This window comes from Penicillium angulare (genome assembly GCF_028827245.1).
Source record: "Penicillium angulare strain IBT 27051 chromosome Unknown utg000004l_segment0_segment0, whole genome shotgun sequence".
NCBI lineage: Eukaryota > Fungi > Ascomycota > Eurotiomycetes > Eurotiales > Aspergillaceae > Penicillium > Penicillium angulare.
The window spans coordinates 2,905,905-2,930,606 of record NW_026623163.1 but is presented as its reverse complement, the minus strand read 5'-3'; the positions used below and the strand labels follow the sequence as shown (position 1 = coordinate 2,930,606).

At 46.0% G+C, this 24,702-nt stretch overlaps 7 protein-coding genes across 7 annotated transcripts; 4 read left to right on the top strand and 3 right to left on the bottom strand.

The window, feature by feature from the left end:
* Positions 1-396: 396 nt before the first annotated feature.
* Positions 397-2,909, bottom strand: N7478_005037 (Sec1 family protein; the record flags this gene model as incomplete). Its single annotated transcript, XM_056921251.1, has 7 exons — positions 397-1,540; positions 1,615-2,081; positions 2,140-2,342; positions 2,403-2,549; positions 2,612-2,699; positions 2,764-2,801; positions 2,876-2,909. The coding sequence occupies 7 exons, from the start codon at positions 2,907-2,909 to the stop codon at positions 397-399; spliced, it is 2,121 nt and encodes a 706-aa protein (XP_056779288.1).
* Positions 2,910-3,349: 440 nt separating this feature from the next.
* On the top strand, positions 3,350-5,665 carry N7478_005036 (ATP-dependent RNA helicase SUV3; the record flags this gene model as incomplete). The annotated part of the gene is made up of 2 exons (XM_056921250.1): positions 3,350-4,629; positions 4,687-5,665. 2 exons carry the CDS (start codon positions 3,350-3,352, stop codon positions 5,663-5,665), a joined length of 2,259 nt encoding a protein of 752 aa, XP_056779287.1.
* Positions 5,666-6,049: 384 nt separating this feature from the next.
* On the top strand, positions 6,050-9,721 carry N7478_005035 (uncharacterized protein; the record flags this gene model as incomplete). Its single annotated transcript, XM_056921249.1, has 1 exon — positions 6,050-9,721. One exon carries the CDS (start codon positions 6,050-6,052, stop codon positions 9,719-9,721), a length of 3,672 nt encoding a protein of 1,223 aa, XP_056779286.1.
* A 199-nt stretch (positions 9,722-9,920) lies between these two features.
* Positions 9,921-13,539, bottom strand: N7478_005034 (NPA1/URB1 family protein; the record flags this gene model as incomplete). The annotated part of the gene is made up of 5 exons (XM_056921248.1): positions 9,921-10,250; positions 10,321-10,647; positions 10,706-11,496; positions 11,552-13,336; positions 13,392-13,539. The coding sequence occupies 5 exons, from the start codon at positions 13,537-13,539 to the stop codon at positions 9,921-9,923; spliced, it is 3,381 nt and encodes a 1,126-aa protein (XP_056779285.1).
* Positions 13,540-14,464: 925 nt separating this feature from the next.
* On the top strand, positions 14,465-17,040 carry N7478_005033 (uncharacterized protein; the record flags this gene model as incomplete). Its single annotated transcript, XM_056921247.1, has 3 exons — positions 14,465-14,559; positions 14,655-14,785; positions 14,870-17,040. The coding sequence occupies 3 exons, from the start codon at positions 14,465-14,467 to the stop codon at positions 17,038-17,040; spliced, it is 2,397 nt and encodes a 798-aa protein (XP_056779284.1).
* Positions 17,041-18,285: 1,245 nt separating this feature from the next.
* N7478_005032 (uncharacterized protein) lies at positions 18,286-18,989 on the bottom strand (the record flags this gene model as incomplete). The annotated part of the gene is made up of 3 exons (XM_056921246.1): positions 18,286-18,417; positions 18,484-18,600; positions 18,678-18,989. 3 exons carry the CDS (start codon positions 18,987-18,989, stop codon positions 18,286-18,288), a joined length of 561 nt encoding a protein of 186 aa, XP_056779283.1.
* Positions 18,990-21,025: 2,036 nt separating this feature from the next.
* On the top strand, positions 21,026-21,775 carry N7478_005031 (uncharacterized protein; the record flags this gene model as incomplete). Its single annotated transcript, XM_056921245.1, has 1 exon — positions 21,026-21,775. One exon carries the CDS (start codon positions 21,026-21,028, stop codon positions 21,773-21,775), a length of 750 nt encoding a protein of 249 aa, XP_056779282.1.
* Between the last annotated feature and the right edge of the window lie 2,927 nt (positions 21,776-24,702).

The following is a 24,702-nucleotide window of genomic DNA, read 5'->3' as shown; positions in this document are numbered from 1 at the left end:
TTAGAGTATTTTGGATTGAACTAGATAATTTAGGATCACAGGGCTACACTGAATCCTATCTTTCGTAGTTTCAAAGTCTTCATGTTTTTTGCGAATTTTCTGTACTATGGTTCCCTCTATCTCAGTCCCTTCGCTTGTATACATCGATGAAGAACTCGAAAGAACCCTCCACCCTAAGAATACCAAGCTAGAAAGAAACGCTCCACAAACAACCTCGTTCCAATAGAAGCGCCTCCGAATACCCTTAGGACTGATCGACAAACCAAGTAGAACAAAAAAAAGATGGTATCACAACAGCGCTTGAATGGAGCCACATTGCACAAGAGAGTCGACGGAAGGAAAGAAGCGAAAAAAAAAGCCAGCTGCGAGTCGCAGAGATCGATCGAAAGTACTAACTTAGAAGAAACGATACTTCTTGTCCTTCTTATCCTTATCCTTCTTGTCTTTGTCTTTGTCTTTCTTATCCTTGTCCTTCTTGTGCAATTTCCCATCAGACGAGGAATGCGAGTGTGAGTGTGACCCATTGTTCAGGGACATATTGGCCATTTGATGCTGTGGTGGAGCTGGAGGGTTAAGGTTGGGGATGGGCTTCTTTCTCTGCGGTGGTTCTGCGGGGGCAGGCGGAGCCTCGCGCTCGAAGAGATGAGCCGGTGCCTTTGGCTTCGGTCGCTCGGCTGGGATATTTAGGCGACGTTTGTCGACGCTGAGATCGGCTACCTGGCGGATGAAGAGGCTCGGGCTGAGCATGTGGGTGGTGGCAAGAAATACGTCTCTGTTATAGGCCTGGGAGATCTCATAACAAGCGCGGGACTCGGGATAGGTAGCGCCTCCGGCCATGAAGACGATGATTCGTTGACGAGGCTGGTCTACAGTCCGCGTGCGAGCCCATGTGGGCTTTGCGCTGCGCAGAGATGTTTGTTGTGAAAGTGCTTCATGTGTGGCCATGCTGCCGTCGTCTTCAGTGTGGGGACGGGTGTATGGGAAGGCGCTTGGGTCCAACGAGCCCTGGATCTGTTCCTCCAGCAGTTGCTTGATGCCCAGTTCATAACGGGTTAGGCTAAGCTCCTCATCCTCGGGAGCCGGGGCTCGACGGTTGAATAGAGGTTGTGTTGGGGGTTTGTCGTCCTTCAGAGGCTTTTCCACCCGGACTCCCAGGAGTTCAAGGTTCGCGATCACTTCTCCATTGTTGCCTGGCAGTTGGGAGTGCGCCATAAGCTTCCTGATGTCACCACCTAGAAGTCCCCCGCGGTACATGATATACAAAAGAATTAAGCGCAGTCGATCTGGATAAATAACCTGCTCGTCATCTAGTAATTGTACTAGTTGTGCAGCGAGATTCTTGGCTTTCTTGAAGTTTTCGTCGAGGCCCGTGGCAAAAGATTGCTCGATTGAGCTCACCTCCAGGAGCTTGTTCTTTTGGAAGAATTTCATGCACTCTTCCGCCATGTTCAGATGTAGAGTGTATGAATCTTTACCTTCTGTAAACTCGGTCAAACCACCAAGCATATCCTTGATTGTGTTCACGTTCGTCTTGTCATTGCTATAAAGCGGTCGTTAGCTTAGTCCAATATCTTGAAATACAAGAAACAAAGAAAATACTAAGGAAGTACTCACTCTTCGGCAAATTGGGGGTTGGCAGCTCGAAATTTGGCGAAATCCTCTCCAAGCTTACCAAGCAGGTCTTTCATGTGCATGTGCCTATAGGACACCCACACCTTATCCATTTCACCAATTTCCATGTCCTTTGTTTCTTCATTATCCTTGCCTTCGTTGAGGGTGGTCTTATAGGTGACCTTATCGCCGTCTTTAATTGGGAGAAGATCATGGACCATGGCTTGGTAGGTGAATTCATGGAGTAGAGGAGAGAAAGTGTCCATCGATCGATCTACAATAAGCAAAACGCCCCGAGGCCGGTTAGTCTGTGGAGGAAAGTCACGTTGGAATTGCGCAAACTGATCCAGTTCATCCTGCACGAAGCGTGCCAAATGTGAACATAGGACAGCAGCTTCGTGAGTAGGCGTTCGTGGCCGGTAATAACGAATGACGGGATATTCGCCCAAACAGGCACAAAGCGAAACAATCTATTAGACAACGATGAGTATGTGAGTGATACCCTTATGGAAATAGGGCGGGATATACCTTCTGAGCCAGCTCTTGAAGGTGTTGGCGAATTAAATTGTTGCAGCCTGGATGGTAGAGAATTGGGAAGCTGTAGGGATCGCGAAAGGTGACTAAATGCGACTCCCGAGGGTAGAAGCTAATATTCATAATACGGTAGTCGGCGATTCGCTCTCGTGCCATCTCGGATCGGTCTAATCGCACTCGTTGTTGCGGATCGAGGACTATCATGACATGTTAGCTAGGCCTCTGTAGAGCTTCTTCCGGCACTGCCGCCCACTGACAAGAGGTCCAAACCAGGTATGCCCTCCGGTACCGTCCGACTTCGAAATCTGCCATCAAACAGTCCACAATCCATGAATCCGGAGATAATATGTATACTGCGTCCATGTCCGGGTTGGACGGTCGTCGGTGCTCGATTTGTTCGACATCTGCGGGGTGACGGAGATTAGCCAGCTGCCTTAAGGTAAGAAAAGTCTCTAGGAGGATTCACTGGAAACGTTGAGATTGAGAATCTCTTCCTCCTTCACGGCGCCATTGATCAATTTCCTGCTTTGGTCATCTACCACCAGAACTTTCCACTGTACGGGGGTAAGGGCCGTTAGTGCCGGTAGCAAGAGTAGCGGGGAGAAGAGAGCCACCCACCTCGTGGCCGACAGCATGGCGGATTGTGTTGATAATGACTAGAAGAGATATTTGCGTGAGTTTCACCTTATCTTCCAAGCATATTTCAAGTATCTTGGAAGGTTTCACCTACTGTCGCGCTGGATCTCAATTATAGAGGCGCCCATGTTTGGCGGGCAGCCCACAAATCGAGGGCTGCAGCTGATCGGAGTTAAGAGAGACCCCACGTAAGGTGTACTTGGATGTACAAAATAGCAAACCGGAAGAAGAGAAAAACCCCCAAATCAAAGTTCGGAATTGCAGGAGCACAAAACGGAGTTGGGTGGCTCGTGTATGAGGTATATGAAGGAGAGGTGGTTCCCCACCATTAGAGCTTCGACGCAGAAGTGGATCATCCGGTGGCGCGCGCCAGGGAACGCATCCCCGATAAGCAAATGCGCTACGTTTTTTCTCCCTCTTTGTAACTTGGACCCCGACATAGTCACGCCCACTCCGCGCCTAATCCTGCATATCCAATTACATTAATTTCTTCGATCCACGCTCGTTCTCCGTCCAGCCTACATCGAAGCCTCTCCACAATTTGCGGGAAACCCCCGGGCATCCAGGCATGCAGTCATGGACTGGCACAGGCATTCGATCGATCTTCTGCACCCTACGATCAACCACTCAACCCGCCTCACGCTATTTTGCAACGACTTCTCCCCTGCAAAGAACGAGCAAAGCACTCTTGAAAGCGAAGCTGAAACAGCAAACCGAAGCGGTAGCAGTTGCTTCGAACAAAAGCAAAGGGAAACCCGGCGCCTTAAGCTCTCGACAAAATGTTGCTCGTGCGCGCGAATTCAGCAACGTCGTTGATGTTGCATTACGACAAACCGAGCATAATCTCAAAAAATCGGGCCAGTCATTGAAAGGATGGGATCGGTTCAAACGCCTTGTGTGGAATGCGTGTCGGGTGGATGACACCAAATCAGGTGCCAAATGGGGCAATCTACAACAGCTGAAGATGACCCTGCAAAAGTCATATTTATCTGGAGGAGTGGCAGGGCTACGGAGTGAACTAGAGTATATGTTGTCAGCAGACGATCTGACCTCTCAGTACTCGACTTCCACCCTGGACGCTCAGAAGCAAGTCGCCGATCTTCGATTCCCCGCAGAGTGGTACCCTCGCGCACGATCTATCCAACGAACGGTGCATCTACATGTCGGTCCAACAAATTCCGGGAAAACGTACCACGCACTGAAGCGATTGGAACAGTCCAAGAATGGGTTTTATGCTGGACCGCTCAGACTGCTTGCCCAGGAGGTATATCATCGTTTTAAAGATAGCGGTGTGCCGTGCAGCCTTGTTACAGGAGATGAAGTCAGAATCCCCGAAGATGGCAAAGTAGCGCGAATTGTAAGCAATACAGTGGAAATGGTTAGCGTGGGACAAGAATTTGAAGTAGGTGTGATTGACGAGATTCAAATGATCGCCAATCCTAAACGAGGCTGGGCGTGGACTCGAGCTGTGCTAGGAGCCCAGGTATCCGAGCTGCACCTTTGCGGTGAGACAAGAGTGGTGCCACTGATTCGAGAGTTGTGTGCACTTACTGGGGACATTCTGGAGATTCATCGCTACGAGAGACTAAACGCCCTGGAGGTGATGCCAACAAGTCTTGAAGGAGACCTAAATAAGCTTCAAAAGGGAGATTGTCTGGTTGTGTTTTCTCGTGTCGGAATCCATACCTTGAAGGCAGATATCGAAAAGGTCACTGGCAGGCGAGCGGCCATTGTCTATGGTGGCCTGCCGGCTGAAATTCGAACGCAGCAAGCGGCATTGTTCAATGATCCAGATAATGACTATGATTTCCTTGTGGCGAGTGATGCCATTGGCATGGGGTTAAATCTGTGAGTGTTTACTGTCAATCTATTGTAACTGTACATCCCACTAACCCACAAGTATAGGAGTGTCAAACGTGTCATTTTCGAGACTCTTATCAAAAGAACCCCAAGTGGGTTACAGCGTCTATCCATCCCTGAAATCAAGCAAATTGGCGGACGAGCTGGGCGATACCGGCCTGCCGGCATCAAAGGGAGCAGCCAGGACGGAGCCAACGTTGGTCTCGTCACTTGTCTTGAAGACGTCGATCTTCCATATATCAAAGAAGCTATGGGGATTGAGCCTGCACCACTCCGTGCTGCTGGCATCTTCCCTACAAGCTCCGTTCTACAAAAGTTTGCCGCATACTTTCCTCGAAACGTACCATTCGAGTATTTGATCAAACGAGTCATAGAAATCTCGCAGATGAGCCCCCTCTTCTTCCTGTGTGACGCGGAAGGTCAGCTCGAGAGCTCCGAGATCATTGACTCGGTGGATGACCTGAGAATCTCAGACCAGCTGTTCCTTATGGCGGCACCTCTGGAGGTTCGAAATCCAGCCTTGCGTGAGATGAATTTATCATTTGCAAGATGTATTGCTGCCAATAGCCAAGGAAAATTGTTGGATATTCCCCATCTCAACCTAGAGATTTTGGAACAACCGGTGTCTGGCAGGAGGGAATATGTCCATGATCTGGAGGTCCTTCATAAAGCAATCATTCTCTATTCATGGTTGAGCTTTCGATTTGGCGGTATATTCACGGATCGAACCTTGGCCGGTCATGTCAAGGTGCTTGCAGAAGAGAGACTGATGCGAGCATTGGGCGAATTCTCGGCCAATAAAACCTTGCGGAAGGATGCCTCTTTGCGACGACAGATTGCGCTGCAGAAGCAAATTTTGAGTCAGCAAAGAGTTATTACTGAAGAAGATTTGCTCTCACCAGATCGGAAGGCAGATCAAATACCCGATGAACTGTCAGAGGAAAGCTCTGATCCCGTGGAGAATGTCACTCCGTTAGAGGATGATATCGACTTGATCGAGGAGGAACAGGCCTCACGAACATGATATCAAAGGGCCACTGTATAGCTGTAACAAAAGACCATGTATATTTGTATACTAATTGTAAATTATCACATCAATACCCTCTCTGTCATCTTTTATTTTCTACTTCAATCTTATCTAAACATTTCCTTATATTCTTTTACTGCAACATCAAGTAGATAGACTCTTATCGCCCGTTATCGAGCCATTGCTTATCTTATCAGTGGCAATTTGACCCGGCTGCACTGATTTTCCGCCTTCACTTTCGATCTGCGACATTAAACTCCAGGAACATACTACTTTGTTTTAATATAGCGCCCGCTGCTCTTCTTTTTTCACAGCCTGCTCAGCTTGATCGCTCCATACTAGCTTCCACCATTCCTTTACTCCCGGGGTCAGTCAACCACTATGGATGACCTGGAGTCGCTGGAGCTGTTCTCACTCGTGTCGCGAGTGACGAACGAGCTCCAGAACCATCTGGGCATCAACGACAAAACCCTTGCCGAATTCGTCATCGCTCAGCACCTCAATTGTAATGGCGTATTCCCAGAATTCAAGAAGAAGCTCGACGACATGGGTGCCGAGTTTCCCCAGAGTTTAATGGAGAGTATTGATCGCCTAGTACTCACAATGCACCCGAAGTACAAGGGAAAGAAAGCTAGCGATGGTGACGCAGGAAACAACGGCGCGACAGGCGACGGCCTTGACGAGTTCGATGCGCTGGAAAAGAAGTCGCGTGTGTTCAAAGGACTCGCAGTTGCGGATACAGAAAAGCGATGGGAGGAGAACGATTACCTCGAATCCGATGCGCAAGCTGGCGCTATGGACGACACTTTTGCTATGTTGGAAGGACTTGCCGGAAAAGCAGGCGATGAGAAGCCGCGCCCTTCGAGAGATGACCGTGGGCACAAACGAAGCCGCAGCCCTGAATACGATGATCGTCGCGGACGCCAACAAAAAGACAAATACCGATCGAGATCCCGGTCACGGAGTGGACACCGTCGAAGCAAGAACGACGACCTTGTGGATGAGTTCGGACGGTCTATCGGAAGATATAAAGATCGGGATGATGGACATCGCAATGGGAAGAGTGACCGCCGGAGACGACGAGACCGTGATGACGATGGCTTCCGCCAGCGACCTATGGAACTGGATGACCAAGCCCAGCTATATAAGATTTACGATGGCACTGTGACCGGAGTGAAGGATTTCGGTGCCTTTGTGAATTTATCCGGAATTAGAGGGAAAGTGGATGGCCTTGTCCATGTGTCAGCTATGCAGGAAGGCGTCCGAGTGAACCACCCATCCGATCTGGTCTCTCGTGGACAGCCAGTTAAGGTCAAGGTAGTGAGCATAGAAGGAAGTCGTATTGGCCTGTCAATGAAAGAGGCGGACCAAGTAACTGGAATGGATATGGTTCCTCAAAAACGCCTGGCCTCGGGTGCCAATATGCAAAGCCTCGATGACAATGACAGATACGGTGGTCTCACTTCCGATATCCCCGTCATTGAAGAGTCAAATGGTCGACCAATGCGTAACCGCAAGCGCATGACATCACCGGAACGATGGGAAATTCGCCAACTCATTGCCTCTGGCGTGGCTTCTGCGGCCGATTACCCTGATTTGGAGGAGGAATACAATGCCACTCTTACCGGAGAAGGAGCATTCGAAGAGGAAGAAGACGTTGATATTGAGGTCAAAGACGAAGAGCCTCCTTTCCTGGCTGGTCAGACCAAGCAATCCTTGGAGCTTTCTCCTATCCGTGTAGTCAAGGCTCCCGATGGGTCTATGAACCGTGCAGCAATGTCTGGCACGAATATCGCCAAAGAGAGACGCGAGCTGAAACAGCAAGAATCGCAAGACAAAGCTGCTGCAAAGGCAGCTGATGTGGATCTTAGCGCACAATGGCTGGACCCCATGGCTAATCCTGAGGATCGACAATTCGCCTCGGAGCTACGCAGTGGCACAAAGCAGCAAGATGAAGCTGTGCCAGAATGGAAGCGTGTCACCATGGGTACAGGCAAGAATGAGTCGTTCGGTAAACGAACCGATATGCCTATCAAACAACAACGTGAGAGTTTGCCTGTGTACAAGTTCAGGAAACCACTGCTTGATGCCGTGCGAGACAACCAGATCCTTATTGTCGTTGGTGATACTGGATCAGGAAAGACGACTCAACTGACGCAATATCTTGCCGAGGGTGGATACGGAAATAAGGGACTTATTGGTTGCACTCAACCACGTCGTGTAGCAGCCATGTCCGTGGCCAAACGTGTCGCCGAGGAAGTGGGCTGCCGACTTGGTTCTCAGGTTGGTTATACCATTCGTTTCGAGGATATGACTAGTCCAGAGACCGTGATCAAGTATCAAACCGATGGTATGCTTCAGCGAGAAATCTTGATTGATCCTGATCTCAAGAAATATTCCGTTATTATGTTGGACGAGGCCCACGAGCGAACGATTGCCACAGATATTCTCTTCGGATTGTTGAAAAAGACTATCAAACGACGATCAGACCTACGATTAATTGTGACATCGGCCACCTTGGATGCTGAGAAATTCTCTTCGTATTTCCATGGCTGTCCTATTTTCTCAATTCCTGGCCGAACGTTCCCCGTGGAGATTATGTATTCGAAGGAGCCAGAATCCGATTATCTCGACGCGGCATTGATCACAGTCATGCAAATCCACTTAACCGAAGCTGCCGGTGATATTCTTCTCTTCCTTACGGGTCAAGAAGAAATCGACACCGCATGTGAAATTCTCTACGAGAGAATGAAAGCCCTCGGTCCATCAGTACCAGATCTGATTGTTCTCCCTGTATATTCTGCTCTTCCCAGCGAAATGCAAAGTCGAATTTTCGATCCTGCACCACCCGGAGCGCGAAAGGTTGTCATCGCAACCAATATTGCCGAGACATCAATCACCATCGATAACATCTACTACGTGATTGACCCTGGTTTCGTGAAACAAAACGCCTACGACCCCAAGCTCGGCATGGACTCCTTAGTAGTGACACCGGTATCTCAAGCCCAGGCAAAACAGCGTGCAGGTCGCGCTGGCCGAACAGGTCCTGGAAAGTGTTTCCGCCTATACACCGAGGCGGCCTATCAATCTGAGATGTTGCCTACCACAATTCCTGAGATCCAGAGACAAAATCTTTCTCACACCATTCTCATGTTGAAAGCCATGGGAATTAACGACTTACTGCATTTCGATTTCATGGACCCCCCACCCACAAATACTATGCTTACTGCCTTGGAAGAATTATACGCCCTCTCCGCCCTAGACGACGAAGGTCTTCTCACTCGACTAGGCCGTAAAATGGCCGATTTCCCCATGGAACCTGCCCTTGCCAAGGTCCTCATTGCATCAGTCGACATGTGCTGTTCAGAAGAATTACTATCCATCGTCGCAATGCTGTCAATTGCGTCCCCGTTCTACAGACCCAAAGAAAAACAGCAACAAGCCGATCAAAAGAAAGCCAAATTCCACGATCCAATGGGTGACCATCTGACTCTATTGAACGTCTATAACGCATGGAAACAATCAAACTTTAATAACTCCTGGTGTTTCGAGAATTTTATCCAAGCCCGACAAATTCGCCGCGCAGAAGATGTTCGCAAACAACTTCTCGGTATCATGCAGAGATACAAGCACCGGATTATCTCGTGTGGTCGAGACACGACGAAGGTGCGACAGGCGCTTTGCACGGGATTCTTCCGTAATGCTGCTCGGAAAGATCAGCAGGAAGGTGGCTTTAAGACTCTTGTTGAGGGGACACCTGTTTATCTTCATCCTTCGTCTGCGTTGTTCGGTAAGGGCTCTGAGCATGTTATTTATCATACTCTCGTCCTCACTACGAAGGAGTACATGCACTGTACTACTTCTATTGAACCGAAATGGCTTGTTGAGGCTGCGCCTACCTTCTTCAAGGTCGCGCCTACAGACCGGCTGTCGAAGCGGAAGAAGGCAGAGCGTATCCAACCTCTTCATAATCGGTTTGCGGGTGAAGATGATTGGCGTCTTTCTGCGCAACGGCGTGGTGGAAGAGGAGGCGGTGGTGGTACATGGGGTTGATTTGGAATTCTTTGTGTGTTTTGATGGATATTGGCCATCGTATGTGTATCTAGATTTTACGCCATTACAAGACTCAAAAACAAGGCTTTGTTCAAATTTCCAGATTTTCCCTATTTCTAGTATGGTTCTATTTTATGGGTATTCGGATTCTTTTATTAACGGCAAAGCCCAAATGCTAGTTGTATATGATTGCTTCCCATTATATTGAAGCCTTTGTGATCTGCTCAAGGGCTCGCTCGATTGTCCCGGTACTCCATGCATCGACTCGCTCACGATCAGAAGTATCATAAAGCGTTTGCGCAAGAGCAGCAAGCAGTGCAGTATCCTTGCTCTTCTCCACCTGTGCGGCTTGGACCTGAATCCAGCTCATAACAGCCGCACGGGTGATTAGCGTCGTGCTACCGCCTACCTGGGCAGCACGGTAGATGATATGTAAGATCTTCCGACGAGCCGACTCATTCAGACTAGGCGATTGATAAAGAGAGAGAAGACGCTCGAACACATTTGCACGACGGTAGACTTCCATATCCTATATGGAAGAACGTTAGTATCAAAGAGTTTATTTTGTAAATTAATCGTGTGGAGGATGATAATCTTACAGCTTTGCTGCGGAGGCCTTTCACGAACATGCTCAGAAGCCAGTCAAGTTCTTCGAAGTAGCCATCGTCTAATTCGGGTTCATGCATGAGGATCCGGTCAATCCAGTAAGACGGGATCTTGTCCGTTTCCCAGGTTGGTGCCTTTTGTAGGAACTTATTGACTTTGCCGTAGGCCTTGTGGAGGGGGTTGATAAGAACAGAGAGACAGTTTGCGGCGCATTCGCCGACAATCCAGGGGACTGGTTTTTCGAGACCAATGATATTCACGGTCTCGAGCAATTCACCGGTAAGAATATAGACGGAGCGCCAATCGGAGTAAGAGGATTCCTTGGAATTTTGGTTAGTTCCGGTGTTAAGTTATATCCGATAATGAATCTGGACATACCTTCAGCTTGGCCATGAAGCGAACAATGTTCGCAAATCCCTGTCTTCGAACTTCCTCGTGCTCGGAGCAAAGGCAGAGCATGAGTTCGGCAATTCGACCCTGTTCAATAGATGCTTCGATCTCTTCCCTTTCCCATCTATGCAGTGCATTGTGTGTTGTGCCCTCTGTAGGAAGAGAGCCGAAGATCTCATCAAGATCCACTGTTGGTGCTTTGCTAGTTGCAGATGTCTGGACAGCAGCGGAATCAATTTCCATCTTGTCCTCTTCCTCTGCGTCCTCTGCGTCCTTCAGACATTTCTTAAGCAGAGAGCGGCTCTTCTTGCTTTCGGTTGCCTCCATAAGAGCATCCCGAGCAGCCTTTAGCGCCTTGGTATTTTCACCGGCAGTCTTCAGGTGACCTAATAATTTGGCGATCCATGATGCCACTGCCTTTTCTTTCTTTTCATCTCCTGCCTTGACAATGAAAGGCCACTGTTCAACAATGGCAGCGACAATGGGGCTTACGGCCGTTTCGTCGTCAGACAGAGAGGCAACTAAATCCAGATAATGAACAGGCTTCTTGGCGACTCGAGACACGCAATTGTCGAAAAAGACCAATTGTTGATTCAGGTCGGATTCGGAGTCTTCCAGACTGGACAAAAGAGCATTGAATGCACGAGGAGCATTTTGTAGAACGGAGTTCTCTGCCAGGATGGACCGGAGAAGTATTGAAATCTTCCGTGACGAAACTTTGTCAGAGGTATCAATCAGAACCTTGAGAATGGATGTGAAAGGAGAGTAGTTCATATTAGCTAGGGAATTGTTAGTGAATGATGCCAGACAAGAAAGATACAGGCTTATAGTTACCTGGTTGTTGCCACCATCGAAGCGAGGCGGACTGGGAGGCAATCTGAAGAACGCTCTGCAATTGGCTCAGGAGTAGTTCAGAGTCATCAGCGCTGAGCTCTGTATCTTCTAGTCGCTTCAATACGTCGACGAGAACCAGCGAAACGTCAAAGTTCTCTTCAAGAGCAATATCAGGCATCACTTCGTAGTAGCAAGTCAAGAGTTCTGCAACGGCTTCTTGTTGCATCAAATCTTCCTTAGCAGTTCGGCGGAAAAGAAGAACCACATCCTTGACCGAAGGGCACCTTCGCGAAAACTCAGCAAGAAGCTTGGAAGACGCCTGATTCCAGAATAATTGAGTTCGCTTATGGTCTCCCCGGAAAATCTTCAGGACGGCTCGCAACTTATTAAACGCGGCGGTCAAAATTCGCACAGAAAAGATAGTGACAAGTTCAGTGTTCATGTTCAAGCAGCGGGTCATTGTTTTCTGGCTAAGAGGACGAGGGAGAATATTTTCGATGACAATTGAGACAGGCGGTGGCAGCATGGGCTGTTTGTCTTTCCAACCGCAGTGTGTCGGGATGGGTAGCTGCACGACCTTGAAAAGAAGAGCAGAATCTCCCATCCAAGAAGTGGTTGGTTTGGGGTCAGCCTCAAACATGACTTTCTTGGTGAAGAAGTCAGCGATCAACTCTGGTGCCACCGTGAAAATGGTCTCTAGCAGCTCGGTCTGGCAGATGTCCACATCGGCGCGAAGACATTGGATGAGATGGGATAGTGTGTTGTTTCTGACAGGAATGGAATCCCTATATTTATCGATGTAGATGGGTGAGTCGAGACCCAATTCAATAGAAGTGTCGTCGTCGGCGGGCAAACTCTCTGGGTCAGTTCCAACGGGATACCATCCTGTCTCGGGAAGCAGAACACCCAGGCCAGCGGTCTTACAAATAGTCATTAGAACACGGTGAAGCTCGGTCGTAATTGAAAGTCCTTCTGGGTTTGGTTCGTCGGACTCTCGATCATAGCCATAGAGTGTGACAAGTTTCTCCATGTTCCAACGGTTGAAAAACTTGCTCTTGGACTTGCGAGATAACGAAGAATCTTGCACAATGTCCCTTTCAACAGCCTTGATTGTTTCAAGAACTATTTCTCTCGGATCTTTTCTTAAGTGCTCGAGGAAAGCGCGGGTCAGCTTGTGTTGCTCGACCAGATCACCCTTTTCCAGGGTATGCTGCACCCTCAAATGAGCAAGTAGGTAGCGCTGAGCATTTCGTCTCAAAGTTGACTTTTGTGCTTCATCGGTAGTCTCCAGCTGTGCCTTGCTGGGTGTCAGGAAGATCTCAAGTCGCTTAAATGTTATGTGGCGAAGATTGTATACTTGTCGGGCCACTGCGCCGCCATCGAAAGTAACTATCTCTGTGAGAAGACGAAGACATGGTGAGATCAGATGTTCTTTAGACTTGAGAGCAGTCAGACCTCGATTGAAGAGTCTCAATTGATCTTTTTGCAGCAGATGCTTGCATAACGCAAGGCCGAATTCCCGAAACTCCAACTCATGGGAGATAGTCTTCAGGAAAATGGCAAGCACCGAAGGGACGTTGGTTAGCAAGTGATCGTGGTTGCTACTCTCTCCAAAGCTCCAGGTCTGGGTGATATCGGAAAAGCAGACGGACGCCGCGCCTTCTTCTTTGCCCGGGGTGATTTGCTTGTCACAGTAGCCTTTTAGGGTGCGCAATTTCTGGGCCTTGGCCGTCTCCTTTCCAGGCTGGCCAATTGACAGTAGAAAATGCTTGAATTGTATAATTCCTTTCGAACATTTGTCAACATGCGATGCTTGAATGTTGGGGATGGTGCGACTCACCTTTATTGGTTGTCTGTGGATTCTGTTGAAAAGCCAGCACTTCCTTAAGCTGGGCTGCAGATGTGAAAGTCACCTCTTCTTTCGCATGAGAATCATCATCAAGCTTTCTCCTCTTTAGGCGCAGAGGATGCTCTGCAATGTGCGCCATGTTGAGAGTGATGAATGTTAGTTTTTTTTTTTTTTTGTTCGATGCGAAGTTCCGATGCCATCGAGATTTCACGTCCGCTGATTGGCCAGTTCAGCTCCGCCCGGTGCTCTAACCTTAAACAACGTTCAACATGGCTGAAGTACTTCAAATTGGGGGGAAATTGAGGTTTGGAGTCTGTATTTATATGGGTTAAATTATTTGAAAGCAAAACTTTTAGTATACAGGGCGAGCTGTTCTTGGACACTCAATTTACTAAGGAATTACCCGCAGCTCGACTGGTATAGGGTACATTGGGCAGAACTATGTTGAGTAACTCAGCTGGAATCCTGTTTCTTGTTCAATTTCAATAATTACTGATTATATGGAAGTATCGGAAGTACTAGTTATTTGGAAATAAAATAGTGCAAGTTGGTGCAATGAAAGACCTGCCCTTTGTAGAAAAGGAGGTATAGATCAGCTGGTCAGTAGTGACATGTCTCTTTCCTGCAGCGAAAATGAACATTTTCTTTTCAACCTTTTTCTTTGAAATCATCATTCTCTGCATACATCCCATCTTTGAGATCTTCCACAGTTTATAAACTAAACATCCCCCCTCTCGTTATTTGCCCTGAACCACATGTGCAAGCTTGGTGGAGATCACCAGAATCTTACCGATCCCGCGCTCCGCCTTGAGCCTCGCCACAAGTGGCTTACCACTGCTTCTCCTCACTCACTCGACCTCGTCTCCCGAACCCGACCTTGACCTTCTCCCCTCCCCCAACAAGTTTTATTTTTATGACTCTGAAACCCCTTTTGTTTTTATTCAAACTATCTGATCCCATTGACATCGTCATTGCTTTGGTTTCAGGAAATCGCACACTGCCCAATGAGAACATCATAACTCCCGTGGATAACGATCGCACACACTATTTCAGATAAGGCCGTCATGGCGCGACGGTACGAGATCGATGAGCTGTTATGGCTGCGCTCATCGCCTCTTGTCGCAAAACCTTCTGGCCTACCTCCCATCGAAGAATGGATGTAAGAATTACTCTTATTTCCCCACCTTGCGAGCACCATCATCCCGCATGTCCACGTCAAGACAAGAACTGACCCGTGACTTCGTTGCTTCTTAGGCCTCAACCCGACCCAACCACACAGCGCAAACAACAGAATACTCGAGACCCCAATAACCCCAATGAAGCACCTACAAACAGACGACCAAGCTTTTTTGAAGCTCGTCACATCTCCCGAGGCTCCAATTCAGGTGCGCCGTCTGGTACCCTCGCTTGCCCACTCCCTTTCAATTCCAACTGAACTTGTTCGCTAATCCAACTTCAACCCCATATAGAAGATATAATTCTTGGCCCACCGAAAACTGCCTTTGCATCCTCACGAATTGGCGGCAAAGGTTCCTTTGACCTAACAGATCGGCCAGCGCGGCCAGGCGACGCAGATGAAAAGAACGATCGTTTCAATTTCCGAGATAGATTCTTCAAGGATAAGGATGCTACGGAGAGAGACGTTGATCGACGTGCTGTGAAGCCAGGTCTAAACGGCCAGCGAGGAGACAAGGAAGATTGGAATGCTGGACGCCCTCGTCGTACCTTCGGCCCCGAAGACCAAGATCGCAAGCCGCGACGAAACGGCGAATTCGATCGATGGGAAAACCGCGAAAATCCCCGAGACACAAATACGGAACGTGGCCTCCGAGATAAAGAAGGACGCTTCGTAAAGAAGGATGGTACCCCAGGACGATCGAAATACGAAGCAAGCTGGTTCCGTGATGAGCATGGCAACGATGCCGCTGACCCCGACGATGATAAACCTGCTCTACGTAACCGAGAATGGCGCCGTGATCGTCATGGGGTTGACCGCGATTGGCAACGCGGGGCTAAGATTGAACAGGAGCCCGAATGGTTGGATAGCCATGATCATGACGAACCGCGCCGAGCCCACACACAGGAAGATTTTGAGCGCTGGAAAGAGCGGATGAAGGCTGGTTCTGGTGCTGCGCAGCAGGCTCCAGCCTATGAACAGAAGAGTGAAGCACCGGTGGAATCAGATATTGCTTCACACATCCCCGAGACTCGTCCAACTGATGGCGAGATTTTCAGCCACTCTGGTACTCCATTTATGGGTGACAATTCGATGGAACGGTTCTTTGGCATGCTGGGTGACACGAAGCCTACCCCTCAGGAAATCAGCCCACCAGTGCCTGTAGAGCCCGTCCCAAAGAAAGAAGTTCCCAGCGGAAAGGCTGGCAAGTCATCTCGGTTTGCTGGTCTTTTCAGTCCCCTTCCGGATAGTCCTGTTAGAGCTCCCGAACCACAGCCTGCACATGTACCACATGTACCTACACATGCACCTACACATGCACCTGCACCAGCACCAGCACCTCAACCTCAAGCTCCTCCACCTGTACCCCAAAGTAGAGGTACACCTGTCAATCATGAAGCTGATCAGGAAGGTTTCCAACGAATTCTTCAGATGCTTGGTGGCGGTGGTGGTGCTGGAGGCCGATCACACAATGGTACACCTAGCCAAGTTGACTCCCCGCACCAGTCGCGCACTTCCTCAATGATGATGCAAGCTGAGCAGCCCCGTGCTGCAGGAAATATGTCATCACCGGCATTCTCGCGACACGAATTTACTAGCCCCCCTGCTCAGGAGAGCCCTATGGCTCAATTTGCAGGCAAAGATCCCCAATCGCGTGACAGGGAGCATCTCCTACGCCTCATGCAGCAGGTCCGGGTTGGTCCTCCATCCGCTGGGAATCCTGTCCAGTCCCCCAATGCAGGACCTCCCCATCCTCCTGGCCTGATGCCGGAAATGATGACTCGCCCTCCACCTGGACTTGGAGGCCAGAAAACACCCAGCTTTTTGGACGACCCAGCTATTGCTAATATGCAACGGCCCGACAGCGAACAGCTTCGGCGACGAGCACCCAACGGGCCTCCTCCCATGGGATATTTCGATGATGTGCCTTTCCCCCAAGGGAACCAGGGCCCCATGACTCCTGGAGGTTCTCGACAACCTCAAGGACAAAATCAGCCCCCCATCCTCCAGCGTCCTCCAGGCCTCGAGCATCTGCCACCTCCCGGGTGGAATGGACAACCTCCACCTCCGCACGCCAATGGCCCAAGTCCTATGGGCCCACCACCTGGAATTCCTACTCCAGGCCGTGGAATGAACCCCGGCTTTCCTCCTGGCATGATGCCCATGCCTGGCAACGTGCCTCCTATCAACGAGCGACAGGGCTTCCCTCGTGGACCCCCACCCGGCATGATGCCCCCCCCTGGATATATGGGAGGACCTCCTCCGCCACCTGGCTTTCCCCCAATGCCGCACAACCCTGAGGCAATGATGGGACTCGGCCCTGGTAGTCAAGGTCCATTTGGACCCGGGAACCCTGGTCCTCAAGGCCCCCCTCCCTCATCTCGCCACTTGCTAGAGATGTTCGGACAGTCTCACGGTGGTGATATTCGAGGTGGCATGGTTGGCCCCGGCCAATTCCGGTAATTGGACAGACCCTGCCCTCTTGAAATGGAATCTATGTGATACTCTCTATTTGCCGTCATTTACAGCTGCTCGCCTGCAAGTTTATGACCAGCACGCCCGACAATGTATGGCGGAAAGTATGGGACGCAGGATTTCTTGTCTCTGTTTTAACTCGGCCTGGTTACACGGCAACGGTGCATCATCTCGAGAGACCAAAGCGCTTCTCCTGACTCTATTTGATTTTTTTTTTCTTCTTCTTCTGTTTCAATTTCCTTGTGTATTTGCTGATGCCCTTTCCTTGGTACTAAGATGCCTAACGTCCCAGCCTGAGTTTTACTACCCCAGTCTCAGTTCTAGCTTTGCCTGGCTGTGGCTTGCTCCATGATTTTGCTGCATACTTCCCGGGCTTTCCATTTTATTTTCTAAGGAGCGTTGCTGAGTCTCGAGAGAATGTGTGTACCGTGCGATCGGTCTATTTGGCCGAGTGACGATTGAGGAATATGGTATGGGAAATCCGGTAGTAGATTGATTGACTATGATCTATATTCTTAGCAAGTTTGATATCTGCTTTTCTTCGGTAGCATCTCCCCCTACCCTTGTTGATATCCATACGTTAGCAGATCAATCTATTTATTGCCCGATTTTCATTGAGTCTCCAAAACAGTGATTCTATAGCAATCCATCACTACTACAGTCACCCCGATAAATAATCCCACTCCTTCCTAGAAGCGGTGGATTTTGAGTACGCGTTTAACATCACTACACGTCTTTCCAATTGTTTTTCCAAAGATCCGTCTAGTCGCCTCTGGTAAGACCTTTACTAAGGTAATTCTAAAGATTTAGATGATATTATACCTAATATTACCATATGCTATAAGACTTTAATCAAAGCTAATATAGATGTGATTCTATGTGACGATGGTAAAGAGTGTAAGATTTAAAGTGGAGGAATTGAAATAACATACTATGGCTCCAGGGCTTAAGTGCTCTTTTGTAGTTTTGCAAGCGATACAATCAATTCTGCCGCTCTTTTTACTAGGGGTGGTACTATTTATCGGGTTGACTGTACTAGTAGATCTATCGCGTCATTAGATCTTAGTACAGCGTTACACATTGCGTGGTCAAAGCTCGGAGAGCATATAGTGAGACATCCCATTCAAAGGGTTGATAAATTGATTCTTTCGATGAAAAAATGAATATGTACTGAATCTATAAACGATTCACGCAAGCCCATTACTACTTCCACCGAGCGCAGCTAAGAACCCGTTACAGGAGAGCCTCAGAAGGGTCCAGAGCAGTAGCAGCAGCATTAAGCGACTTGTAAATAGCCTTATCATCAGTCTGAAGAGTATCAAGGCAGTAAGGCAAAGCCTTCTTAGCAACATTGATGAAGAAGTGCTATAGAAATTGTCAGTAATGCACGTCAACAATTCAAAACTTAGAAGAAATCATTCGAACACATACACCAGTCTCATCGTTAACCTTGCTCAAAGCAGTCTGCAAGTCATTGCGCTGCGCCTTGTTGAAGTGAGAAGCATTGTCGACGAAAGCATTGTTCAGCTGAATACCAGTGAGAGCCAACTATAGAATAGGTCGTTAGCACATGTTCCTTTTCAATAGTATCACCATATACGGCCACGGTAATGGTCAAGTCATACAGAGTGGAAAGACTGGCAGATAACCAGCTGGGTAGACTCGGAGAGCGGCTTGGTTGGCTGGTTCTTGCCGACATCCTTGCTCTCAACGTTCGCGGTAGCTTTGTAGGCAGCAACAACGTCGTCAGCGGTGGTCTTGTTGGTGTTATCGACTAGGTGGTTTAGGAGGAGGTAGGTCTGTTGGTAGCCGAGGTCGATTTGGGCGAAGCGGTTCTGCACGGCGGGGGCAATGTCGGTGGCATTGCTGCCAGTGGTGGGTGCAGCGGAGGCGCCGAGAGCCAGGGCCGAGACGAAGAGGATGTTCTTGAATTGCATTTTGAGAGATTGTTAAGATAACTTGGGTGCAAGAGTAGGTAGTGTGAGACACGGGTGAATAGGTGGGATTTCAACTTCAAGATCAGGGCGATCTCTTTATATTATTTTCTTAAGCCTAGTAAGTACTGTACAAGTACGGAGAAATTAAGCACAGGGTCCCAAAAGGCTAATTCCAAGTTTTCTTTTCATCTCCTTTCTTCTCTTAAATTCGAATGACAGCATCTCTCTCGTGCGGTCCACATTATGCAGGATCTAACTTGGTAATTGTGGATAAACAATACTCTCGTGGAGACGCCGATTCGACAGGACATGATAATCCGATCGAGGGTCAGCCCAAATTTGAACCTCGATCACTAGCTAATATGAGATTAGAACGGAGATTGGGCGAGCATGTCGATCTTGCATTTAGTGTCCGAGGAGCGCCGAACACTCGATCGAGAGCACGGCATGAGCGGGAGATCCCTGTCGATCATTACCCGCGGAGAGTTTCGGTGGATACCTTTTGATCCAGTTTGTCTTACTTGCTTATTCTCCCTCTGATTTGGATTCCAAATTGCGTTTTACCGCTGCAATGCGTATATGGAGTAACGTTAGCGTTGGCCATCATGATCGACAATATTAGATGAACGACATTACCTGCATATTTGCCCTCCATAAATAACAATATTCAGCATCAGAAGCATTGTAGACTTTAGTCTTTCCAAATTTCCCGCAACAGAAACCATATCTTCTTCGATGCCCGCTCAAAATGCAGGATTTCGAAGATTGATCTGCATAGTGCTGCTCCACCTGTCTTTCCAGATCTTGAAAGACCGATTCGCATTCCCGTAATACATCATGAGCCGTTTCAAATGCGTCGGGAGAGCACAAGGTAGCAAGATCATCCTCCTTGAGGCTATCACCCAATTGACGGAGCAAGTTGCAAGTGAGTGTGCGACGTCTTTCGATAGACCCTACAACGCCTTGTTGGCGTTCTTGAACCTATGGCAGAACGTGCATAATTTGACTGAGAGCCGGCCACCCCAGCTTGGCAACTTGAACGACTCTGGCCACTACACCTATAATTTCAACCCCAGACATATCAGAGTGCTGACATCTGCATCAAAGATGTTTTGCTCTGGTCTTGGTGGTGCTGATTGCAGATCGCTTCCCCACTTTGTTCCCAGCCCCCGCACAACACGCGTGCTAAAAATGATATAACAATAATAATATTGTGTAAAATCATTATAATGCAGGATAATTAGAAACCAATAAAGAATGACGAGATATGAGATACATTATGGACAATAATTGGCTAACGGTATATGTATTTTGGGGGTTTAATTGTGCAATGTTGTGGAAGACATTTACAGTAAGTAAAGTCTTCAGTGAGACTCTATACAAAGGCAAGTATAGATAATTTTATAGATTGGTCATAGTAGGCGTTGATATCTGCTATATTTATCGAGACTTAACATCTTTTAGAAGGCAATTTATTTATATCACATACATTGAAGTTGATGTTGAGACATTACTCTCACCACTTATCTGTCACGATCAATTTATCTCCAGTGCAAACCAAATCAGCTTCTTCTACCTAAAGGGATCATATCAGATAAAACGTCCCCCGAAGGCCTAGACCAACTCCATATCTAAAAAGGAAGCGTGGATGTGCGAGGCAGCAAAGACCCAACAATCAGGTGAGTAGGCACCAAGTCTCTCAGGGTAACAGTCACTGAACTACCTTCCACTCTTTCGCAGTCAAACAAGCCCACTTCCCGCTCTCAGTCATTCATCAAGCGAACTGCACAATGACCCCATCATTTCAGAATGAAGCAAGGCAGCGCTTTCGAGAAGCTGAGATATCCCCAAGCCCAGTTGGTCGAAGGCGACTACTCCCAGCAGCCTTCCCTCGATCAGAACACTCAATGATGCTTCGATCTCAGTCAGCCTCTTCTTTTGGATCTGAACAAAACACATCAGTCAGAAGTCCCCGTCGAACCGAACATATAAGCCATCGTCGCAGGATCTCACAAAGTACCCCAGGCCGTCAAGGTATGTTTACACTGAACCCACCAAGCAAACAAAAATCATCAATCTCATTCATAACTTTAGATCAGTCAATTCCCGAAGAAAGCCCTATCTATTCATTCTCTGGGGAATTTATGCAATGGTCACCTCCGCCCCAAGTACCCTCCCCAAACTCAGACCAGCCCTTCCTGGGTGCCCCCGACCTTTCACCATGCTCCCAGAATCGCATCTGGACATCTCGATACAAACCAACAGACGATCAGAGCTTCGAAGTCTGGAGAGACCCCTTCAGCGTCTTTGCCCAGCTCTCACCCCGTGCCAATACTCCTGAATCGATCAGGGAACCGGAAGAGGACAAGGAGAATATCTTCGCCACAAGCTCGGATTACGAATTTCCACGAGAACAAGAGGAAGAAGGCATGAACATTGACTTCGATGCTTTACACAATCATCGTCTGGACGCTTTCGGTGCTCCATTTGCGATACCATTCGCCAGACCTCTCGCAGAACGCAGTGTAAACGACGATGGCTCTCTAGGCCATCACGTCCATGCAATCCATTTCCCTGTTCCTACTGAGACTGTTCGCCCTGCTATGCGGATTCGGTTCCACGAGGAGGAAGATGGTCTGAATGGGCACTGGGATGACTGGGGAGATGTCTTGGAAAGAGGTCAAACTCGTGATCTCGCGACTTTGAGTGATCAATACGCCCGTGGTGTTGAACAGCGTGAGAACAACGGACGTCAGTATCCTATGCGCGATGATTTGAATATCTAGGGACCGAACAATATCTTCTTGGAAGCTCGTCGGATTACTGAGTACCAGCGCCACCAAAGTCGTTATGGTACTGTTAGTGACTGAACACTGAGCAGTGCGAGTCATGCAGGATTTCTAGGGTTAAGTTCTTGTGACAAGATTGTTGCCCAGGTCATGCAAGATATCGTGTCGGGCCGGTTTAGATAGGATATTTTATGTATCTCATGCTTGTCTGTTTCGATATTTATTGTACTATCTGTCGAACTCCGCAGGAGAAGATTACCACCTTTCCTATTGTTAAATTTTTGCCTTCCTATACTATATTATTTCCTATGTTGTCCTACTATGTCGGCATCCCCGTTGTGTCTGCCGCCATAATGTCTGTACCGCCCGATCTAACCTGATCGAGCCTGTTTATTTTATTTGTCTTTATACCTGGTATATATCATATAGTCGTTTCCCTTACTATAGTTAGATATACCTGTATAACATACCAATTTCACCACAATAATCTTATCTAGTAGTATTGTCTTCTAATAGTATCTTCTGTATATCACGGGATTCCTGAATCCCCTCGGGTACGACTTAGGTATAATTTATAGCCGCTCCGTAGGTGAATCTACCTCGATATACCTACTTATATATAATAGCCCTAAGCCCTAATAATATAAAACGTATAAATAATAGCTATAATTCTTATTCGATAAGAATTAGTCTATATATTAATTATTCTATTTAATCTCTACTTGTAATGGTTACTAAGTTGTTAGGCTAGAGACCTGTGACTAGGTAAGGATATCAGATAGTAGAGATCAAATAGAACAGTTAATATACAGAACTAATTCTTGTAGGATAAGAATCGTAGCTATTGTTTGTGTATTTTAATATTGCTAGAGCTTACTAGGGCTTAGGGTAGTTATATATTAGTAGGTGTATTGTAGTAGATTCACCTATAGAGTGGCTATGAATTGTACCTGAATTGTACCTGAAGGGATTCAGGAATCCTATAATAATTTATCCTTCTCTTTTAATGATGGTTGACTCGACTATCTATATAACTTGTATTTGATTGGGTAATTTGTATCTAGTAGTGTTATATTAAATAAAGATTCTAGGACTAATATTACCTTAGGTATCTTTATATATAGATATAAATAAAGTAATATGGGTTCTTTAATATCTTTGAGATAAGAGCTTCTCTTCTATTTTTTTAACTCTTATCTTTTCTTTTTTCTTGGCTCTTAATTCTTAATTTTTTATCTTCTTACTCTCTATTTTTATCTTATTTTGTTTTATTATGTCTGAGGCTATTGCTTCTAGTGTTTTTAGTAATCCTTCTTATTATAGTGGTTATTATACGACTAGAGGTAAAGATTAGGTTAGAGGTAGAGGTAATAGTAATAGTGATAGAGGTAATAGAATTAATAGAGGTAATAGGAGTGTTACTAGTATTTCTGCTAGCTTATGTTCTTTTTGTGATTGAATTATTTATCCTTCCTTTATATTTTGTATTAGATATATTACTAAAATAGCTCTTTATCCTCTTAAGGATACTATTCCTAAGATCTATTATAATTGGGATTATATAAACTTAATTACTTATACTTTATATAAAGAATATAGTAAGAATTACTTTTAGGTGAGGTTCTTCTCTAAGTTATATTTAATTTAGTACTGATTTATTTTAGATATCTTATAGAATTTATAGCAATTTATATTAGCTTTAGTTAATTCTTAACTAGATATATAAAGTTTAAAGTAATAGTACTACTATAGTAGTTATTAGTAGTATTATATCTATTTAGAGTAAGGAAAGTAAAGCTATAGCTATAGGGGGATCTACTTATCTCTTAGTATCTTTTCGAAAGATAATCTCTATTTATCTTTTTAGTTATAAGCTCTATTTCGATTTATAGAATATAGACTACGCTATAGAGGTATATACTATATTTATTATTAAGCAACAGAAGGAGTTAAATATTAAGATTAGTTTATCTTCTATTTAATCTTCTTACTATCCTAATAATCTTTTATATCTATAGATTAGTAATACTAGTTTTACTCTCTAGTAGAGTAGTATTTAATCCTTCTTTATAGAGATTACAATAGGATATTAATATAATATAACTCTAATTAGGGTTACTTTAACTCTAGCTATAATAGTAATAGTTATTAATATTAAGATACTTATAGTTTAGTATAGAATTCTATAGTAATTTATTATTTTTACCTTATTTATCCTCCCCTTTTTTAACTAAATAGTCTTATTTAGTGTGACTTTTCTTTATCTAGTATTAATTTGACGCTAATTTAAGGGGGTTTTAGGGGGTTTTTAGTATTATTAGGATATTATTTTATAAGCTTGGTTTTTCTTAAATAAAGCTATTATATCTCTTATGTTTTCTAAGTGTTTTATTAGTTTCTATTAGTTATATTCTTAAAGGGCTATTCTATCTATTTTATATAGTAATATAGTACTCTATTAAAGATTTTTTTATCTTAAATCTCTTTAATTTTTTATTCTTCTTTATTTTTAAGTTCTGGTATTAGTATTTATAAGTTATTATTATTTTAGCTATTCTATAGTTTAAGAAGAGAGATAGAGAAGATATTATATAATCTTAAGTATTTTTCTAATAATACGATATAATAGGCCTAGGTACCGATTTTTATAAGGATATAGAAGGGTCTAATTCAATAGAGGAATAGCTTCTTTTCTTTAGCTTTAAAGTAGAGATTCTTTATTAAAAAGGATATAAAGGTTCTTACTTTAAAGTCCTTTAACTTATAATTTTTATTATAGGATCTCTATTATATTTCTTATATAATTTAAAGCTTATTTATAGCCTTTTTATAGATATTCTAGAGGTAATTTACTTATTTTTTAGTATTAGAGGTCTCTTTCTTAAGTATTTTATTAGGAGTTTAGATTTAGAAATTAGGATTAT